A 20,835-nucleotide genomic window follows, 5' to 3' on the forward strand; every position below is an offset into this window, starting at 1 on the left:
GTCTCTCACACTTTTTACCCCAAAAATGCACAAAACACCTATTCAGAATGATTAGCACAGCAGTCAAATATTATGCATTTCAAAATAAGGGCATTCTTTTCAGAAAATGAGTGAAATTCTGGTCTTTGCTGCAGAACACCACCCCCCCCCCCAGATGGATTTTTATTTTGGCAGCTTGAAAAAAAAAGTGTCTCATTAGTAAAAAGTTGTATCCTGACAGGAACGGATTACTGGAGTACACGAGACAGAACCACGTGACAAACGTCACTTTATTGACCAATCAGAACGATCACAAATGATAACATGTACAACCCCACCAGCATGCCAGCGATTTCATAGAAACTATTACAATATGATGGAATGTAAGGCGTAGGAATACATTTCACAACCAAAACACAAAAGGCTCTACATCCCCGTGACCTAGCACAGTACATGTTTTCTTTAGGCTGTTACTTTCCTGTTTTAACGGATCGTCATCAGCGTATGTATAATTAAACAGTGTACTTAGTTCCTGAGTGCACTAATCAAGTGTAGCGCTGTCCCAAATCAACTAAGGTCGTTGCGCACTTACCGGAAATGACGACCGCACTACTTACTCGCTATATCCCACTAGTAGTTGGTGACTGTCGGGTACTGCCATTTGAGTGTTAACACACCGTGCAAGGTGGTGGTGAACAGGAGGCGAAAAAGCGGGCAAAGACAACAATGGATTTGGGCCAGCACGCCACTGGCAGGACCTAAGTACACAGTGCAGACTGCGCGTGTGCGTTTTCGACTGTATAGTGACATAAGTCTTCCATCTGACCCTCCTGAAGCTGTAACAACCGTCTTGAGGGGGGAGGGGGCACGTACATGAAAGCAAAAGCATAACAGCGAAACGCAAAAGGAGCAAACTAAAGGCATTGGTTGCCGCTGTGGCTGTGATAGAAGGCGATAAGGCCTGAAGGCTTCTTTTCCTCTGCAATGAACATTCACTAAGTTAGGCATGTGGTTCCCACATAGGAGGAGGGCTGCCGGCGATGGCAGAGTCAGCCCTTCAAGTCCAGGCAGGCTGTGACAAAAACACCTTGAAAGAATAAATAAGGCAGTTTCTCGTGAGCATGGATGGAGAAGAGGAAGAAAAGGCAGCAAGCAGGAGCGCCAGCAAAGCAAAGGGCGAATGCGGGGGTGCTGGGCGCGGTGGGGCCTGATTACCAGTGAATACGGTCACGTGACAAACCAGTGATACAACTACATAGAAAGGCAAACACAAGTTGATTGTACACTTGCTTTTCCGCATGTACTTCACACTGAGAGGAAGACGGCATCGTGGGGAACCGATGGGCAGGAGACCAAGGATGCTGTGATGGCTGCTACCTCTGCTGCTACTGAAACGTTCGGGCTTTCGCTTCGTCAGTTCATGTCCATACGGGCAGAGCTGTCCTATCTGGTCTTTGAGCACGGATGACAGTCGAAACTTTCCTTGCGATTTGCTCACTTTGTGCTAAAAGAGTAGATAGGGCATTTCTAGTCTAGGATTGTCCCATGACACAGGTGGGACACCTCTTCTCTAGAGATGTCTGAACATGAACTGATAAAGCTTGCCTGGATATAAGGCAAAACGTATAAGATATAAACTAGATCGCCTAGAGGTGTCCTATCTAGTCTTTGAGCTACATTGGAGGACTAGGACTAGAGGACTAGATTGGACATCTCTGATCCTGAGGTGTCCTAGGTAGTCTTCAGCATGAAGTGATGAGAGGCAACACGCCTAAGATAGCTCAATGACTCGGTAGAACAGCAGTAGGCTAGAGCTGTCCTACCCAGTCAGTTGGGATGGATTCAATGACCTGTATGAATGAGAATATGCGCAGGCAGGAGAAGGAATATGATGGACCATCAGAAGACAAAAGGCGTGAGCACATGACATGACGGTAAAAAACACCAGAAGGGTGAACAGCAGGTTTGGGCGGGGCGCGTACGGACAGCCGCCGAAAAGGCCTTGCTTAGTCGTCCCAGTCTTTCTTGATGTTGAGGTTCCACTCCCAGGACAGGTGGTCGTAGTTGTCGTCGTCCATGAACCTGGATTTGATGACATACTGGCCTCGGGCCAGCATGCCCTTCGGGGCCTCCTCTGTCGTGGAAATAAATTCGTGTGCAGAGGGGCGGGGCCCGTAGCTGCCCACCATGTAGCAGGAGCTGTCAACTGTGGCCAAGGATGAAAGTGCATTAGAGGACATTAGAAGACGTCTACCATTGCTTCCATGCAGGGAGACAACAGCGTAGCCACGGGAATCCTCAACTGCTATCCTGTTAGTTAACCTGTTATCCTGGTAGTTATCCTGGTAGTTACCCAGTTAGCTATCCTGTTAGCCATCATGGTAGCTATCCTGTTAGCCATCATGGTAGCCATCTTGGTAGCCATCCTGGTAGACATGCTGGTAATTATCCAGTTAGTTATCCTGTTATCCTGTTAGTAATCCTGGTAGTAATCCTGTTATCCTGGTAGTTATCTAGTTAGCTATCCTGGTAGTTATCCTGGTAGCCATCCTGGTAACTATCCTGTTAGTTATCCTGTTATCCAGTTACTTATCCAGTTAGTAATCCAGTTAGTAATCCAGTTAGTAATCCTGGTACACTCAAGATTATGAAGAGGAAACACAAAATATCTGACCACAGCGGCAGACAGACGCACGACGAAGTCCACCAATTGTATTCTTATCCATCTAAATGCAATCAACTGTTTGTGTAAGCTTGATCACATCACTTTGCAATTGCCACTTCCCTGTCCTTTAGGGCTGCATTTTCACCCCAAGAAAATACAAAGGGAGGCAACGGAGAGTGTACTCAGAGCGGTTATAGATTGTATGCAGAGTACATCTGTTCCGTTCTCCTCGCGAGTCCGAGTACATCTCAACCGTTCTCTTCGCGAGTAAGATTGATAACTGTTGTCTTCTTTCTTCCGTTTCATTGTTTACAAATGTTGAAGGTGCTTAGACCTGACATTATCCTGTTAGCTAGCCTGGTAGTTAGCCTGTTGGTTATCCTGTCATCCTGGTAGCTATCCTGGTAGCTATCCTGGTAGCTATCCTGTTGGTTATCCCGGCCCAACTATAAGCCACGATTTCTTGTCAAAAAGTTAAACCATAAAAATGAGCCGTTTTTCCTGCAATCTCATTCACCCCGAGTTTATAAACGTGATAGTACAGGTAAAATGTACACATCACAACCTGATTTTCCTATTGTTGCTGCTGCTTGGGTTTTTTTTTTATTGTATTTTAAGAATATACGGTGGGCCGATAAAAACTGAGCTATGGGCCGAAGATGCCCCGCGTGCTGCGTTTTAGACCCCCCCTCCCCTTTGACTCTGTACATACAGAGGTTCTTCTGTACATGCAGATGTTCTTCTGTACATGCAGATGTTCTTCTGGACATACAGAGGTTCTTCTGGACATACAGATGTTCTTCTGTACATGCAGATGTTCTTCTGTCCATACAGAGTCAACGCTAGGTGCTCACTCACCTTTTATTCCTTTCCTGGATGTCACCTGCAAATATCGCAGACCCGAAACGATCTCCTTGTTTACCTGAGGGAAAAAAAACGTGGTGGAAGTCAGTAAACATTGGCTTCATGCAATATCTGTGCAATAATATATATATGTAATATATGTACATTTACAAAACAATCCCTCCTTGATCGCAGTTTATTGGTTCCAGACTTGATTCCTATTTGATCAATGGAATACTTTTATGGAAACCCGTTCGTAACATGATTAGAGCCCTCTAGACATGAAATAGCACCCCTATAAGTCACTTTTACACTTTGTTACCTACTACAGTAGACATAATAGGAGTAAATAAACTCAAGTAATGCTCCTGATATTGATTGTGACACACGGGGAACATAGCAGATCCCAACACGGTCCATCTAGCCCTGTCTAAACAAAATATGGAACGGGGGCTAATACTTTACAATCACTTGGTGGTCTATTGGTAGTTGTTTATGTATTGCTCCTATTTCCTGGTAAGTTTTTGGAGTGGGCATGTTACGTGGCGTCACTACTCCATAAAAATAGTTCTTGGTGCTCACTAGTACAGCCTAGCTTATATACAGGTCAGTTAAGTAAATGCAACATTGCTGCCGTTTTTGGGAGTTTTTTTTTAGCGATTGATAGTCCAAATAGGTGAGTCCCGTTATGTGCGTTGTTAGCGCCCACATGCTAGCTGTTTTTCTCTCTTTAGAGCACACAGAACAGAGAGATTTGTGGTCGTGTCTCACATGAGGATCGTGTACTTCCTTGAACTCAATATTTGGCTAGGGTATGAACACATAGTATGGGACCATACTACTGTAAGTGCTCTTACCTTAAAACTGATCTTTATTTTGTATTCAACACCCTCCTTCAGAATAAAGGCCTCATTCTTTAGGGCATCCAAGTTTCCTGTGGAAATGAAGAGAGAGAAAATGAACAAGTATGAACATGCTCGTCATGTTTCATATCCTCATATTCGAGCAGTATTATTATGAGGACATATTCTAAAAGGGCCCATACTACCAGATTTTCTTTAACAATTTCAATTCCGAGAGGTCCCATAATAGCGGGTTCTCATTAATCATTTAATAGTGGCACTTTAAACAAGCTTCCTACGGATTTCATATTTCAAAATTCCATACTTTCTCCAGACTCGGGAAACAGATGTGTATCATTAAAGCTGCAACAATTAATCTTGGAATAATCGATTATCCAATTCATCGACAACTATTTTGGTATTTGATTGATGTAAGTATCCTCTAATTTCGAACTCTGAATATTTCCTTAGCCATCCATGCAAGCAGACCCAAAAGCTTCACAATTAATCTATGAAGAAACATGATTAAATTAATTGACAACTATTTCGGGATTGGGTTCATGTTTTTATTGAAATATCCTCAGTCATCCATGAAAGCAGACCTATTTTGTTTGTGGGGGAGAGCGGACCGTATGTGTGTTACGTAGGTTCGCTGGAGCACCTCATCCACACCAGAACTCCGCTCCGAGAGTGAGTCCGGACGCAGTAGCAGAACTGTGTGAACTTTATTACTTTACAGTGCAATTTGCATCCAACAGATTAATTTGTGAGTAGTACAGTGCATCCGGAAAGTATTCACAGCGCTTCACTTTTTCTACATTTTGTCATGTTACAGCCTCATTCCAAACTGAATTAAATTAATATCTTACCTCAAAATTCTACACAAAATACTCCATTATGACAATGTGAAAAAAGTTTTTTTTGACATGTTTTGAATTTATTAAAAATAGAAAACAAAAAAATCACATTTACATAAGTATTCACAGCCTTTGCTTAATACTTTGTTGATCCACCTTTGGCAGCAATTACAGCCTCAAGTCTTTTTGAATATGATCCCACAAGTTTAGCACACCTATCTTTAGGCAGTTTTGCCCATTCTTCTTTGCAATAAGTCTCAAGCTCCATCAGGTTGGATGGGAGACGTCTGTGCACAGCCATTTTCAGATCTCTCCAGAGATGTTCGATCGGATTCAACTCTGGACTCTGGCTGGGCCACTCCAGGACTTTGAGATCTTGGCTATGTGCTTTGGGTCATTGTCCTGCTGAAAAATGAACCTTCGCCCCAGCCTGAGGTCAAGAGCGCTCTGGAGCAGGTTTTCATCCAGGATATCTCTATATATTGCTGCATTCATTTTCCTTCTATCCTGACTAGTCTGCCAGTTCCTGCTGCTGAAAAACATCCCCACAGCATGATGCTGCCACCACCATGCTTCACTGTAGGGATGGTATTGGCCTGGTGATGAGCAGTACCTGGTTTCCTCCAAACATGGCGCCTGGCATTCACACCAAAGAGTTCAATCTTTGTCTCATCAGACCAGAGAATTTTGTTTCTCATGGTCTGAGAGTCATTCAGGTGCTTTTTGGCAAATTCCAGACGGGCTGCCATGTTCCTTTTACTAAGGAGTGGCTTTCGTCTGGCCACTCTACCATACAGGCCTGATTGGTGGATTGCTGCAGAGATGGTTGTCCTTCTGGAAGGCTCTCCTCTCTCCACAGAGGAACGCTGGAGCTCTGACAGAGTGACCATCGGGGCCTTGGTCACCTCCCTGACTAAGGCCCTTCTTCCCCGATCGCTCATTTAGAAGGCCGGCCAGCTCTAGGAAGAGTCCTGGTGGTTCCAAACGTCTTCCATTTACGAATAATGGAGGCCACTGTGCTCATTGGGACCTTCAAAGCAGCAGAAATTTTTCTGTATCCTTCCCCAGATTTGTGCCTCAAGACAATCCTGTCTCGCAGGTCTACAGACAGTTCTTTTGACCTGTCATGTCCAATCAACTTTACTGCAGGTGGACTCCAATTAAGCTGTAGAAAGATCTCAAGGATGATCAGTGGAAAAAAGATGCACCTGAGCTCAATTTTGAGCTTCATGGCAAAGGCTGTGAATACTTATGTAAATGTGATTTCTTAGTTTTCTATTTTTAATAAATTCAAAACATGTCAAAAAAACCTTTTTTCACATTGTCATAATGGAGTATTTTGTGTAGAATTTTGAGGTAAGAGATTAATTTAATACAGTTTGGAATGAGGCTGTAACATGACAAAATGTAGAAAAAGTGAAGCGCTGTGAATACTTTCCGGATGCACTGTATGTCTTAATGGGTCTGGTTTCTGTAATGAATGAACATTAACATAAATGCAAGTCACAAGCTTATAACAGCACATGCTAATTTACACATACACATATACTGTATTTGGAAAGGGCGGCGACAGGTTAGCTAGCACTTGAACTCAGTACAATACACTGGCACACACAAAACAATGGGCGATATTCGCCATCTCATTTGCATATAAACAAGGGTCCGGACGATGGTTAACAGGCCAATAACTTACCTTTATCACAAATGCAGACAGGCATATACAGTACAAGAGCAAGCTTTCTGACGTACCGAATGGCTAGCTGTGGTCCTACTGAGGACCCCTTAGTTGCCTGGTACAAACCCAAGTCTGCCCTGAACAGTGCATGTACTAAACATTACATTAACAATGTTTGTGTTTTAGACAAAACAACATGCTCACACACATCAGCTTAACTTTGGAAAACACTCATGGACATTTTTTCTATAATGTTGCAGACATGAGGGTGCTGTTTAATTCCATATATTGGCCCAGGCAGAAGGGTGGTAAGTTTATTATTACTAAAAACTTAACAAGGGTCGAACAACTGGGCTCACTTGATTTTTAACTCCTTGTTTCACTTCCCCTGCAATTGGCTGGCGACCAGACCAGGGCGCACCCCGCCTCTCGCCCGTAGTGAGATAGGGATAGGCTCCCGAGTGAGGATAAGCAGCATGGAAAATGAACGGATGCATCATGTTGGAATTTGTGGATAAAAATGTATTCTTACAGAGTGTTATATTCCTCCATACCTCCAATTCAAACTGTACTTGAATGTCTTTTCATGACAGGGACTGTTTGATGAAATGACAGCGCCAGCACTTAGCAATGAGCTTGCCTGGGGCACAGCTAGCATGCATGAATACATTTTACATGAATGCATGTTGCCCTCCAGGCCGCCTCGTAATCATAGCAGTCAGGCTTTACATTTAAATATTGAAATAATAAAAGCCAGCTTGCTCCAAACACAGACAGTGAGAAAAGACACCACAATTCCACAGCTTCACTGAGTAAAAGGTGACATAATCAAAGGAAATATTGCATTATTATTTCAATTTGTGGGAAAATAAACATTTGAAAACCCATCTGCATTGTTTTGTGACTCAGTTAAATCAACATATTTGTATTTGTCTGGTCATATTTATATCTTACAATGAACATTAAAATCTCATATGGGCTCATTCTCAGGGACCCAATCTCATGTATTTTCTCGTCTTGGAAGCTGGGTGACTTGTGACACCTCTGTAGGGGCTGTCTGTATTGGGCGGGTGCCAAGAAACCACTGCTATGATAATATATAATAAATGATAATATCAAGTAAATATGCCATGTTTCCTTGAAGATGCCATCTTTCACTCTGAACGAGCATTTGTGACATGTATTTTCTCAAACTCGCAGATAGTAGATAATAGCAGTACAAGCGGTATAGGGGTGTTATTTCATGTCTAGAGGGCTCTAAAACCATGTTAAAAACTAGGGATGTCATGAGATCCCACTGGATTAAAATGTGACAAGATTCTTGTTCAGGGAAAAAACAGGCATTGGTTTGTGCACCTCAGTATATTTGTTCCATTGAACAACGGCATGAATGGAGGGAGCCCTTTTGGTGGGTGGAGGCGGGGATGCTAGCATACACAGAGTGCAGAAGAGCATATCCTCGTGAGGAGATATGTAAGGTAACATAGTATAAATACTATAAATTAAATTAGTCATATATTTGTAATATTTCTACCCCTACTAAAAAACATATTTAGAAGATAAACATGCTCCAACCACAAAATGACTCCATTAATAAATAAGGAATCCTACACGGGATTACTGTATTATTTTTTGTTGGATTGCTTAACTCGATTCCACCCTCGGGCATCTCTGTGTGCATTTTGCATGTTCTCCCCGTGCATGCGTGGCTTTTCTCCGGCTACTCCGGTTTCCTCCCTCATTCCAAAAACATGCTAGGTTAATTGATGACTCCAAATTTTCCATAGGTATGAATGTGGGTGGGAACGTCTACACAAAAATTATTATTGTTATTTCTGTATGAAGAATCTTACAGTCCAACAGAGACCCACCTTGCAAGTCCAGCTCCAAAGGATATGGGGCACTTTCACATATCAGAGCCATTTGCGTCACTTGGACATTGGGAAGACTCGGATCTGACGACAGGACCACAAGAGACAATTTAACATGAGACATTACACATGAACTTTAGCACGGAAGTGAATGGTGTTCACCCCCAGTAAGCCATGTTCATACAATAAGACATTGACTTGCGCTATCTTTAAGTTTTTTTTGGCGCCAACTAATGGCCACAATAATTCATTGAGTTGAGCTTGTGACGCAGCAAGGCACACAAATTGGACCATCCAGACCATACCGGACACTTTTAATTGCGGAAAGCTTTCTAATACGCTTCTGCCTTGAAGACAACATGTCTGTAGGTAATGTGCAACAATGGTGATATGATACTGGAGATACGCTTGGCACATACAGACGTATGATTTCCAGTCTAACGTCATTCATTTTATGAATACAAAAAGGACGTTAAAGTAGGGTGTTAAAGGGGGGCTGTTGGATGCCTCTGGGTGTCTTCTTCCAGAACATTCTGACATTTATTAAACAGGTATGTTTTTATTGCATCTACATATTTACATATAGGATTTATTAAAGCTTCTGGAGCATTAATTGTCTCCTTGCTGACATGAGGGGTGTCCAAAGCACCCAGGGGGCCTTGTACAGTCCACAGTTTATTTGTTTTTTGGCACACTGCACAGAGAAAACGACAAAAAAAATTGACAAAAAGGGAAAAATCTGCAGTAATATGAAGAGCAAAAGGTCCCATTCTAACACGAAAAATGTTTTAGAAAAATGATAATGGCAGTAATATTATGAAGATATTTGATTATTTTAACAGCATTATGACAAACACAAAAAAATGTAAATAATTTTTTGGGTGAAATTAAGCTGGGGAACAAGTTTATAATATAATAGTTTTATATATTATAATATAATATAAAGTCATAATATTACGAGAGTGAAATTTATGAAGAAAGTTTTAAAAAATTGAAAAGTGAGCAAAATGGCTGTAAGAGCGAGTGGGCTGGGGACATGAAGTACAGGGATTGCATAAGGACTGTCGTCAGGGCATCCAGTTCAGGTTGTCTTAGAAGACTTGAGTGAGCGCCCTGAGAACACAATGACCTGCACGGATGAGAATATTCACAGGCATATTTAGGACTGAATTACCAGTGTCGACGGCTCCGGAGCCGAGGAGGGTTTCCTTGTATTTACGAAGGCTGTCGTCATCCTTATCCAGCTCTTGAATCTCTTGCACAGTCTTTTGGGCGGGGGGCTTGTAGTTGACAGGCTCTGGCTCTTCGTTCTCGGCGGCAATGGCTGCGAGCTGCTCTGGAGTCACGTCATCCTCAGCCATGTCTGTAAAGAGGCAGGGTGCAAAACATGGGTCGAGCAAAACCAGAATGGAAGCAAAAGACAACCAGATGAACCTCAAGCTGGAGCTCCCCCGGAGAAGCAGATGAGCGTGGTGGGAGGCGGGTGTGGAGCTGCTGTGAGTGTGCCACGGTGGCAGCTCCTGTCTTTTATTGCAGATGCTGACCTAACTCTGTCTGCCCTGTGACATCACCCCCACTCACTTCTCTGAAATCACCTCACCACCGTGTGAGCGTCGTGAAAAGGAAAGAGGCACAATCCACACCATCTCTGACTTCCTTCTATAATGGCCTTCTACCTATGGCTCCCAAATGGGTTCACGGACCCAATGAAGTTAACATTACCAAGCATTTCACAGACTGCAAACAGTCAAATGGGTCTAAACCAGGAGAGTCCACCCGGGGCCATTTGATTTTTTGGGAATATATGTTCAATATATGCCCATTTCATCTCTGCAATCTCGCCTGTTTATTAGTACCAACGTCTCTCTTTTGTCCAAATATTTACACTTTCTATCTAAATAATTTGATACATTTTCTTTTCAACCATGTGACTTTATTCCCATTATATTTTTTACATTATTCCCATATATGTTTCTACTTTATTTCTATTTATTGCCACTGGTTTTGTCAGGTTTGCTGTTGGTTTGTTTTTGTTTAAATTGTAGGCCCCGGGCCGCACTTTGGGCACCCCAGGTCTAAACCCCGCACTACACAGGCGTATGTGTCTGTGTTCATCCGTCACCGACTCAAGGTCAGTGAAAGTGCAGGTGATGGTGACATGTATAGGCCTTTTATTGTGGCCAGTATTGGTATGCTACACTTATGAGAAGGAGCAAAAACCAAAGTGGTTATGTTTCTGTTGAGTGTGCTTTGTTGATGCATCCGTTCTCTAACAGCTAGCTGTTATTGGGGGATAGAAAAAAAACACACATTTCAAAGCTATTACTCACTCCTCTCTCTATTTTTGTTTCATTTTAGCACGCCAGCATCACAGTCAGGAGATGGAGGATTTGAACATCTCTGTGTAGAGCTTGCATGTTTTCTGGGTAGGTACTTTAATTTGCAAGCGATAGCCAACAGCCAACTAGCACTAGCACACTTGACAACACACTGAAAACGTACCATCATCATACACAGCATCAGTCTCAACGTCACACTGAGAAGGTTGCACATTTACAACAATAGAGGCGGGTACGCAGGCACTGCATGAGACAGCTATGGAAAGGGGCATAAATGGGTAAGGAAGGCGGATGTGGGAAGGGCATGCTAATCTGTTTGTGTTCAGATGCTCTGTTTTGCTGCCACGTTAGAAATTAAATAAATAATCTAATATTACCACTTTACGAAATTATTCTTGTTAATTTACGACTTTATTCTTGTAATAATACAACTTTTTCATCATAAATGTGCAACGTTTTCTCATAAACTGACGACTTTGTTCTGCTTTTTTCTTGTTAAGAATCAAACTGTAAATTCATGGCAATAAAGTAAAAAATGTACAAGAATAAATTCATAAATTTAAGACATTTTCCTCTTTTAGGTTTACAACTTTTTCTCATCAATTTATGACTTTATTCTCGGAAGTTTATAAACTTTTCTCGTAAGTTTATGACTTTAGTGTAGTAAATTTATTAAGGAATTATTTAATTTATTCTTATAATATCAGGGCTCGACAATAACGATGTACCGATGGCCCGGGGCAAGCTCAAACAAAATTTGGGCAAGTAAATCCAATCAGTGATATTCCCGTCGGGCAAGTGCACTTTGGCATGCCATACTGCAAAGAGTTTTTTTTTTTTAAAAGCGGTTCTTGTTGGGTGCTGGTAAAACACGGACTGCATAATTCCGGTGGTAATTTGTAAACAAATCCTTGCAAATCTTGAAATGGACCAATCAGAATCGTTTATTTAGACCGCGGTCCGAATTCCGCGTTTTACCCACACCTGTTCTTGTTCACGATCAACCAATCAGTGATCGTTTGACTAGGAAAACATCTATCATGGCATCCCTGCCAACATGGTCTAATTCTTCAACAAGTTCTGAAGGAAAACAGCAAAAAGTGATGAACCAGTGCCTCCTAAACAAGTATTTTATTAGCGGCAGCAAATCAAATGATGGCACAGGTGAGTGAATCACATTGCTGTGACAATTTGAAGTGGTCACAATGAAACACCACCGATTAGATCCAATACAAAGTGCTGATTTTGCACAAGCTACAAAATCTAGCGCTTCCATTTCTCTGTGTATTTTTCTCACCTTTGCCTCAAAAAATTATTGTTTGAGCATTTTTTTCTGGATTAAAAAACACTTTACTAGTACACAAATGTGTCTATTCAATAATGTTTCATTGTGGTGCACAACTTATAAATATCACTGCTTACTACGACTACCATGTGTAAGGTAGTATGGCATGCCATGTTAACATACATTTCAGACATTCCTCCAAATACAATGCATCAGTACTATTATCTGATTAATTATCAGCATATTCGGGCAAGTTCGGGCAAGTAGTTCTCACCTTAAGGATTCCCCATGGACAAGTAATTTTTGTTTTTAATGTAGAGCCCTGAATATTATGATTTTTTCGTCACAAATTTATGACTTTTCTCTGAAATTTTCAACTTTGATTATTACATAATAAGTGATAATTATTTCACAGACGGGGGGCCCCTAGAATAAGTATGAGGGAAGTCTTTTAATCTAATTATGAACGAGGAAGTATCGGAGCCACATAAAAAAAAATCAGAGATTTCGAGAAAAAAGCTGTAAATTTACAAGAATAAAGTCATAAATGAATATTAAAAATGTTGCAACCCTATGAGATAAAAAGTCATAAATATAGGACAAGAAAGTCTGAATATTGCATGTCAGAGATTAATAGAGCATAGCGCTGAAATTTACGAGAAAAAAAATCATAAGCTACAAGCAAAACGTCAGAAATGTATAACAAAAAAGTCAGAATATTATGTGTCAGAGGGAAAACAGAGCACAGCGCTCCAGGAAGGAAACTTCTTCTTGCGTCGGGTAAGCTTTTATTCATAACGTGGACCTAATACTCCATGGTAAAGGACTGAAAAACAAAAATCTCTCATCTGGGCCCCTCTTTTGGCCTGCCCAAACTAGCAGCAATCAGAGGAATGTCGGCAAGCTGCAAGGAGAAAAGCCACAACTGCGGGGCCGAAGGTGTGCGAACATGTCAGCACACAAACCGACCACACATTCCGAATCATACATTTTTTCCATCCTATAATTCTGACACCATACTGCCATTTCCAACAGCTCATTCACTTCCCATACTTTCAAATCATTATTCTGTCACTCGAGAAAATGCAGACCTGTTTGATGGTGGTGGGTGGGGGTAAGCCACAGTCTATATGAATGCATTATGAAACTTCAACCTAAGAAAAAACACCTCCAAATTGTCATTTCTACTTCCCTTGAAGAAATTTGTGTGCATTCAAGGGCGAACGGTAGAAAGTATTCATGATTTGCAGATTAAGTTGGGACTGGACCCCAATGGGGGCTGCATGTCGGTCAAGTGGTTAGCGTGCAGACCTCACAGCTAGGAGACCATGGTTCAATCCCACCTCGGCCATCTGTGGAGTTTGCATGTTCTCCCCGTGCATGCGTGGGTTTTCTCTGGGTACTCCGGTTTCCTCCCACATTCCAAAAACATGCTAGGTTAATTGGCCACTCCAAATTGTCCATAGGTATGAATGTGGGTGGGAATGGTTCTCTATATGTGCCCTGTGATTGGCTGGCGACCAGTCCAGGGTGTACCCCGCCTCTCGCCCCAAGACAGCTGGGATAGGCTCCAGCACCCCCGCGACCCTCGTGAGGATACGCGGTAGAAAATGAATGAATGGACCCCAATGGCAACCATCCATCAATGCAGTATTCGTCATTAGGCAGAAAAACACACGATATAAGGCCCACAAGTGGACAAAAAGTTACTGTAAAATGTCATAATAGGTATATAAATGTGTTGTGTAAGGTTTGTAGGATTCGGTGTGTGGTTAGAAATTCAAATCGTGGACAAGAAGACACTACGATGACATGGTGACATTTCAAATAAAAGACTAGTGTCAAGTTAACGTCTTATATTTTCAGGTGCAACTAAACAAAACCCTACCGAGACTGCGATGTCTTTCTGCGGCTTTTTTTATCTGCCATATAATGAATTCATGACACGACGGAAGCATCCTGCAAAGTACTAAAATGGACGAGTGATTGAACTGTAAACACTGCAACTTTTTTCCCTTGAATCCATTGCCGACAGGGTGGGGCTGATGAGGGGGACAAGTGGCCGCTAGCTGCTGTGGACAATTCAGACAAGCTAACCAATGCTAACGCTAACATACACAAACATAGTTTCAGCGAACTGTGCTCGTCGATAAGTCCGCAGACAAAACGTGTTCATTTCCCCCCAAAAACAAAGACGTAGAGCACACAAACCTTTACGTTCAACGCGGTGGCGCTTCCAGGTGCCCGGCGGAAAGTGCGTCTGTTGTTGTGTGCGGCAATGCAAGTATGGCGAATAACCCGACGACGCCGCCCGGTGCGCCTCCTGCGCAGCATTTCCGGGAATAAAACTACGGCAAGCTAAAAAGACCATTTACCTGCGTGCCGATTCCTAACAATGTCGGTTTATTTGCATTTCGGATAGAAACACATTATTCCTTAACCCATAACTAGCACTTATTTGTGTTTTAAATGCAATATATATTTACATGTTCATCCCAAATGTTATGTTTTATTTATTAATTAAATATATTATCTTTACTTTTGTAACATACTTTTTGTTTTTATCACTGCATAAGCTAAAGCTATTTTAACCATATGTTCTTATTTTGTTGTAGTCCTAGTTATCCCATAACCTTTAAGATTGTGGATTGTGATAAGCCTCCCTGGGAAAGTCTATTCCAGGGTGCTGGAGAGAAGGGTACGACCGTTGGTCGAACCTTTGCTACAAGAGGTCCAATGTGGTTTTCGTCCTGGTCACGGATCACTGGACCAGCTCTACACCCTCACGAGGGTGCTGGAGTGTGCACGGGAGTTTGCCCAACCAGTCTACATGTGCTTTGTGGACTTGGAAAAGGCATTTGACTGTGTCCCTCGCGACGTCCTTTGGGGGAGCTCGGGGAGTACGGGATTGGTGGTTTACTTGGACGGTTTGCATCAAGCGTCTGGGATGAGACTCAGCACCTCCAAATCAGAGGCCATGGTTCGGAAAAGGGTGGAGTGCTCCCTCCGGGTTGGGAATGAGGTCCTGCCCCAGGTGGAGCAGTTAAAGTATCTCGGGGTCTTGTTCACGAGTGAGGGAAGGTGGGGGCGTGGGGTGAGCTGAGCCAGAAGGCAAAGCTCTCAATCTACATTCCCACCCTCACCTATGGTCATGAGCTTTGGGTCATGACCGAAAGAATGAGATTGGAGATACAGGTGGCTGAAATGAGTTTTCTCCATAGGGTAGCTGGACTCACACTAAGAGATGGGGTGAGGAGCTCAGTCATCTGGGAGGGGCTCAGAGTAGAGCCGCTTCTCCTTCACATCGAGAGGAGTCAGTTGAGGTGACTCTGGCATCGAGTTCAGATGCCTCCAGGACGCCTGCCTGGTGAGGTGTACCGGGCATGCCCAGCCGGGAAAAGGCCCCGGGGCAGACCTAGGCCTTCGCTGGAGGGATTACTACTCACAGCTGGCCTGGGAACACCTTGGTGTCCTTCCGGTGGAGCTGGAGGAGGTGGCCGGGGACCGGGAAGTGTGGGCTTCCCTCCTGAGACTGCTGCCCCCACGACCCGGATAAGTGGAAGAAAATGGCTGGATGGATGGATAGCTGATAAGTTATACAGGGCAGCATCCATCCATTCATTTTTTCCCACTTATCCTCACAAGGATCATGGGGGCTATGCTGGAGCCTATCCCAGCTGTCATCGGGCAAGAGGTGGGGTACACCCTGAACTGGTTGCCAGCCATGGCAAGGCACATATAGACAAACAACCATTCACATTCATTATGTTATTTCTATATATTCCATCCGTATAGATTGATGCCACCGATCTTCGCTAGGGTCACCGTGGTATGCTGGAGCCTACCCCAACTGCCTTCGGTTGAGAGGTGGGGTAAACACTGGATGGCTTGCCAGCCAATGGCAGGTCACATATTGTAGACAATAATTCACATTCAAACCTACGAATAATTTAGTCACCAATAAGGCAAACATGCATTTTTTTTAATGTGGGAGCAAAATGGAGCACCCAGAGAAAACCACAAATGCACGAGAACATGCAAACTTCACAGAAGTTAATTTAAAGCAAATTCAGCAATTTGTCATCTTCCTCCTTGGTGTTTGTTCATTGCGGAGCAATAAGTACAATGTGTGATTTTGTGGACTTAATCAAATTTGATAGTTCATGTCCATGCATATTTCATGTATGTTCTTCCTCATTTCCTTGGCAAACCGCCTTATAAATGCCCCTGAAACACACTAATGCGTACACAGTACTGTGTATTAATCATTCAAAAAACATCAAGTGACTTAAAAGAAATAATTTTTTCTCAACAAGTATTGATGAATGAAATCCGTTTTGCGTCATACTACTCGGGCAACAATTTTGAGCGAGGCATCACTAGGCTGCATTTCCAAATGAACATACAAACACAAAAATACTGTTGAGTATTTTATGTACAAAAGACCCGGGGTATTCACATGTCAAGTATACAGTATCAAGTGATAGAACTGATGAACACTTTCAACATAAAAATGGCATTGAAGCACTTAATCAGTTTGTAATACAACAAAAAACACCCGAAAGAGAAACCTTTTCATAATTACAGCAAGAGCAAGTGAGGAAAAAAATAAATCCAACATCAACATGAAGTGAAAACACTGTAAAATATCTAAAAAGACATGGCTTCTAAAATAAATCGGCTCCATCGTGGAAATAAAATGAAGAGTGGAATGTATGCTTTATCTGTTGTCCGCCTGCAACAAAAAGAAAATAAGTGACTTTTCAGTAGCAGTGACAGCAGTAGAGATGTCAACAAAAGCAGAGTAATACCATAGCATTGTAGGCATCTAACTGGGCATCCAACTCTTCCGCAGAGAGCTGGGGTCTGCTGCCTCTCCCCCTGCCCCTTCCGTATCCCCTGGAGCCTCCACTGCTGCTGCCTTGCCTTCTTTCGCTTCTTTCAAAGGTGGGCTGGCCGAGCCGGCTCCTGTCAAAGCCTCTGTTGGAACTGTTGTCACAGCAAAGAGCATCTTGCGGTAAGAAACGCGATAAAACAGTCACAGATGAGTCCACTCCACCAACCTTTGCATCAACGGTCGACTTTGTGCGTCATCTGATGTCGCTTGCACGATTTTCATGGGGCGGCCTATAAGGGGTGCATATGAGAGAGAAGATTTAGTAGATGTGGATGCATGGCGGCCGCATTTTAAAGCGTGGTTTATAGTAGAAGTGACAAGTGACTCCAGCTCGCACCTCCTCCTCGCGTGATGAGACATGCAATCCAAAAAAATATATAACCTGCCGTCATGCACTGGAATGTCTGTGATTGGCTGACTTTCGCTACATTTGAATTTGCACACGTCCCCATTTACCCTTAGATATGTAGAATAATCCCTCATTTATCGCAGTTAATTGGCTCCACACCCAAACATGACAGGTACATTTCTGCATTATTTACACATTTACGATCTTAATAGTTTATTTTAAACATCATTACAGCCCTCTAGGCATGAAATAACACCCCATAGTAACCTTTGCGCTTCTATTACTCAATATAGTAGTATAAAGAAAAGCAGACATAAATAAATGTCTTCCAGTGCTTAGTGGGGGATGGACAGGAAGTGACATGGGGGGTTCAGAGTTGAGTTTTATCTTGGTGTGGGTTTAAGTGGCAGCAGTAGCCCATCTTAGGGATTATTGCGGCTGGTGTGACATCATTCCAATCTGCAATAAAGGCCTTTAGTTTCCGGCATCCAGGTCTGGTGCTTGTGTGTCTCACCAAACATTACAGTGCCATTACTGATACCAAGTGACCAGCGTAGAACACTATGTGTCACCACGACATCTTTGAATTAATCTCCTGGATGCCTTATATTTGCACTTTACTTTATGTAGCCACTTTTATGCTCGGAAATGCTTCATCCGGGCAAAAAGTTCACAAGATTTGCTTAAATTGATGCATTTTTGATGAATAGTAGGACATACTCAACCATAAACGACCATGATGTACTTATTTTTGAAAAGAAAAAAAAACATAGAATGACAGCACAAAATTAGAAAGCCTTTCTGTACATTTATTTATCAACATATAACAGCCTACCACAAATAAAAGCGGGCATATTGACCTGTTGGTACTTTTAACAATTACTTTGTTCAAAAAAATCTTTTCAAATTGATTTTTTGTGTCCCGTTTATTGGCAAAAATGGGACTACATAACTTGCAGTGCTACTGTGGCACGCTTGAGTCACTGAAATACCTCCTGCAAAAAAAGCATCAACACAAGACATAGTAATGGACCTACGTACTTCACCATGTGGGCATTCAAACAAATATCTATGCACAATACACATACCAAAAAAACATCCATGTCTTGCTGTCACAAGGCATGCTGGGTAGCTTGTGGCATTAATTTCCCCCGTTTTTTTCCTGTTTGACGCATTTTTGCTTGATTAAAAAAATATGCTGAGGTTGCCAAAGTAAAGATGTGGTCTAAGCGGAGGCTGTCATTTTGAAACCTTTTACATTGAAAGTGTCCCTTCCACTTTTGCCTGTGTTACAATTGGCAATGCCCGTCTCCCTGCTGTTCTCTAATGCATTGATATATTTGAAGCATTAAGGGAGGAATTTCCCCAATTTTCCAGGACATCGCTTATTTTCAGTTGACACGTATGGCCATAACATCCACAAAAATTACACACATGCATGTCATGGCCAGTTATTTGAATCAATGGTGACTATATTGCAGTTCCATAGAAAACACTGTAGTATATTATGTACTTGAAGTATGAATACCATTCTTTTAGACTCTGATTCCACTGTGATTTACTTTCCATTGTTATTATTGTCAATAAATACTCACCATCAAGAGGGACGCCATTATAGTGCTTCATGGCTTTGACTGCATCCGCCGTCTTTTCAAAGCAGATGTCTGCACTTCCTTTGCTGCGACCAGATCTGTCATAGTGCACTGATACTTTCCTCAGTGGTCCAAAGTCTTCAAACAGCTCCTGGTCGAGAAAAGCCAAGTCAGTCAGTGTTTGTATAAAACAAGCACAAAGATTTTTTAGGCTTTTGTGAAGTACCTTGATATCCGCATCGGACACTCCGAAGTCGAGATTGGAAATGAGCAGCTTGGCACTACTTTCTGCACCTTTGTCTGCTCCTGTGCTCAGACCTCTGTATTGTTCCCCAGCGTGCTGCTCAAACATGTCATGCTGCCATACGTCTGGCAACTCTCTGGGCTGGTAAAAGGAAAGACCACAGAGTTTGTAAATTGTTTTGGAACTTTTTTTTTTTTTTAAATAACGTCACAGGCAAGACAGAGCTACTTGTAGGTGCTTTTACAAGCGGGACCAGTGATACATGCTTTCATGTTAGTCTCTCCAAAATTGCCCAGTAAGAACAGAAACGGCCGTGAGATTTGTCGCTTCTATCTTTTTGGGAAAAACAGAACCTATAGTGGTCTACCAACTTAACAACAAACAGCCCCAATCCCCCCCATGAGGTGTGTTCAGAAGCAGCGCTACGATGCCACTTACTGGACGGAGTTGGAATGACAAGCACAGATGTAACGTGCTTACTAGACGTAGCGCCAAATTGATTTGTGGCAGCCACAATCAGTTAGCTTGTTAGACTGTGACAAATGAGCTTGTTGTTATAAAAACGGCATAAACCATGTCTTCATGCCAAATGGTTCAAGGACAGCTTTCTATTCATATGGGTACGTCTTTAAATACTGGAGGACTCCGAATGCTAATAAGGCTAACCGTTCTTTTGAGTAAAACTACTTAAAACATAATTTGAAAATAACCCTAAAGTTTAAATTAACGCTTATGTTATTACTAATTTGTGTAAAAAATACCATAAGTGGAAAGTGATTGTGTGGGCGCATTGTTCGCCGAACAAAGGCGACGACAAGAAACAACGGCAGCCCCAACTAAAGAGCTACATCGAGCAGCCATCTTGTTAACACCATAACTCCCAACAATTAACTAAAGACCACTGATGGGATGTGACCCCTTACGGTGGCTTAGGTGAGTCTAGTTTATTGGCAATTACAGCATATGTGGGTAATAAGAGCCCCGGTAATTAGGCTAGGACAATATGTTCTTTGCCCAACAGCGTTATCTGGCGCGTGCTGCTTCACGTTGTGTAGGTATAGAATGTGCTACATACCCTGGTGTAAGGTGCGGGGCGATTGTCTCTCCCACGGCTGAAATTATTCGGTCGACTCCGCGTCGACCTCGAGGACCCAACGGCGGAATCTGTACGTTTACCTGTCCGGTAGGAAGAAAAACTATCGCGGCCTTCTTTGTTCATCTTGATAATATCGTCGAGAGACATGCTCATTTTGTCGACCATGGTGGCGTTTGTTGGCTATTTTCAGACAACAAAGAAATACACTCGATAAGGACTCGAAATCGTTTGCCAAAGTTTCTCCGGTGGCGCCGCGTTAAGGCTAGCGGAAATGCGTAAGCGGTTTACGGAAGTGATGTGA

General features: G+C 42.5%; 2 protein-coding genes across 2 annotated transcripts; both read right to left on the reverse strand.

Moving 5' to 3' along the window:
- Window positions 1-251: 251 nt before the first annotated feature.
- LOC131121017 (rho GDP-dissociation inhibitor 1-like) lies at window positions 252-14,684 on the reverse strand. The gene is made up of 6 exons (XM_058065272.2): window positions 14,568-14,684; window positions 9,907-10,095; window positions 8,733-8,816; window positions 4,345-4,421; window positions 3,503-3,566; window positions 252-2,185 (listed from the first exon to the last, which is right to left on the reverse strand). Exons 2-6 carry the CDS (start codon window positions 10,091-10,093, stop codon window positions 1,986-1,988), a joined length of 612 nt encoding a protein of 203 aa, XP_057921255.2. The 5' UTR covers window positions 10,094-10,095; window positions 14,568-14,684; the 3' UTR covers window positions 252-1,985.
- A 2,089-nt stretch (window positions 14,685-16,773) lies between these two features.
- On the reverse strand, window positions 16,774-20,835 carry LOC131139821 (THO complex subunit 4-like). Its single transcript, XM_058089727.2, has 6 exons — window positions 20,514-20,835; window positions 19,421-19,579; window positions 19,198-19,345; window positions 17,420-17,483; window positions 17,168-17,345; window positions 16,774-17,091 (listed from the first exon to the last, which is right to left on the reverse strand). The coding sequence occupies exons 1-6, from the start codon at window positions 20,697-20,699 to the stop codon at window positions 17,077-17,079; spliced, it is 750 nt and encodes a 249-aa protein (XP_057945710.2). The 5' UTR covers window positions 20,700-20,835; the 3' UTR covers window positions 16,774-17,076.

The sequence above is a fragment of the Doryrhamphus excisus genome, linkage group LG9 (genome assembly GCF_037039965.1).
Source record: "Doryrhamphus excisus strain RoL-2023G ecotype Guam linkage group LG9, RoL_Dexc_Guam_v1.1, whole genome shotgun sequence".
NCBI classification, from domain to species: Eukaryota; Metazoa; Chordata; class Actinopteri; order Syngnathiformes; family Syngnathidae; genus Doryrhamphus; species Doryrhamphus excisus.

Excerpts from the sequence above, each read along its gene's own strand:
- LOC131121017 (XM_058065272.2), bottom strand. The coding sequence starts at position 10,093 with ATGGCTGAGGATGACGTGACTCCAGAGCAGCTCGCAGCCATTGCCGCC. Across the intron at positions 8,817-9,906 it reads CTCCGGAGCCGTCGACACTG|ATCCGAGTCTTCCCAATGTC; the intron begins GTAATTCAGTCC and ends TCCTGTCGTCAG. Across the intron at positions 2,186-3,502 it reads ATCCAGGAAAGGAATAAAAG|TTGACAGCTCCTGCTACATG; the intron begins GTGAGTGAGCAC and ends CCTTGGCCACAG.
- LOC131139821 (XM_058089727.2), bottom strand. The coding sequence starts at position 20,699 with ATGGTCGACAAAATGAGCATGTCTCTCGACGATATTATCAAGATGAAC. Across the intron at positions 19,580-20,513 it reads GCCCCGCACCTTACACCAGG|CCCAGAGAGTTGCCAGACGT; the intron begins GTATGTAGCACA and ends TCCTTTTACCAG. Across the intron at positions 19,346-19,420 it reads TGTCCGATGCGGATATCAAG|GAGCTGTTTGAAGACTTTGG; the intron begins GTACTTCACAAA and ends TTTCTCGACCAG.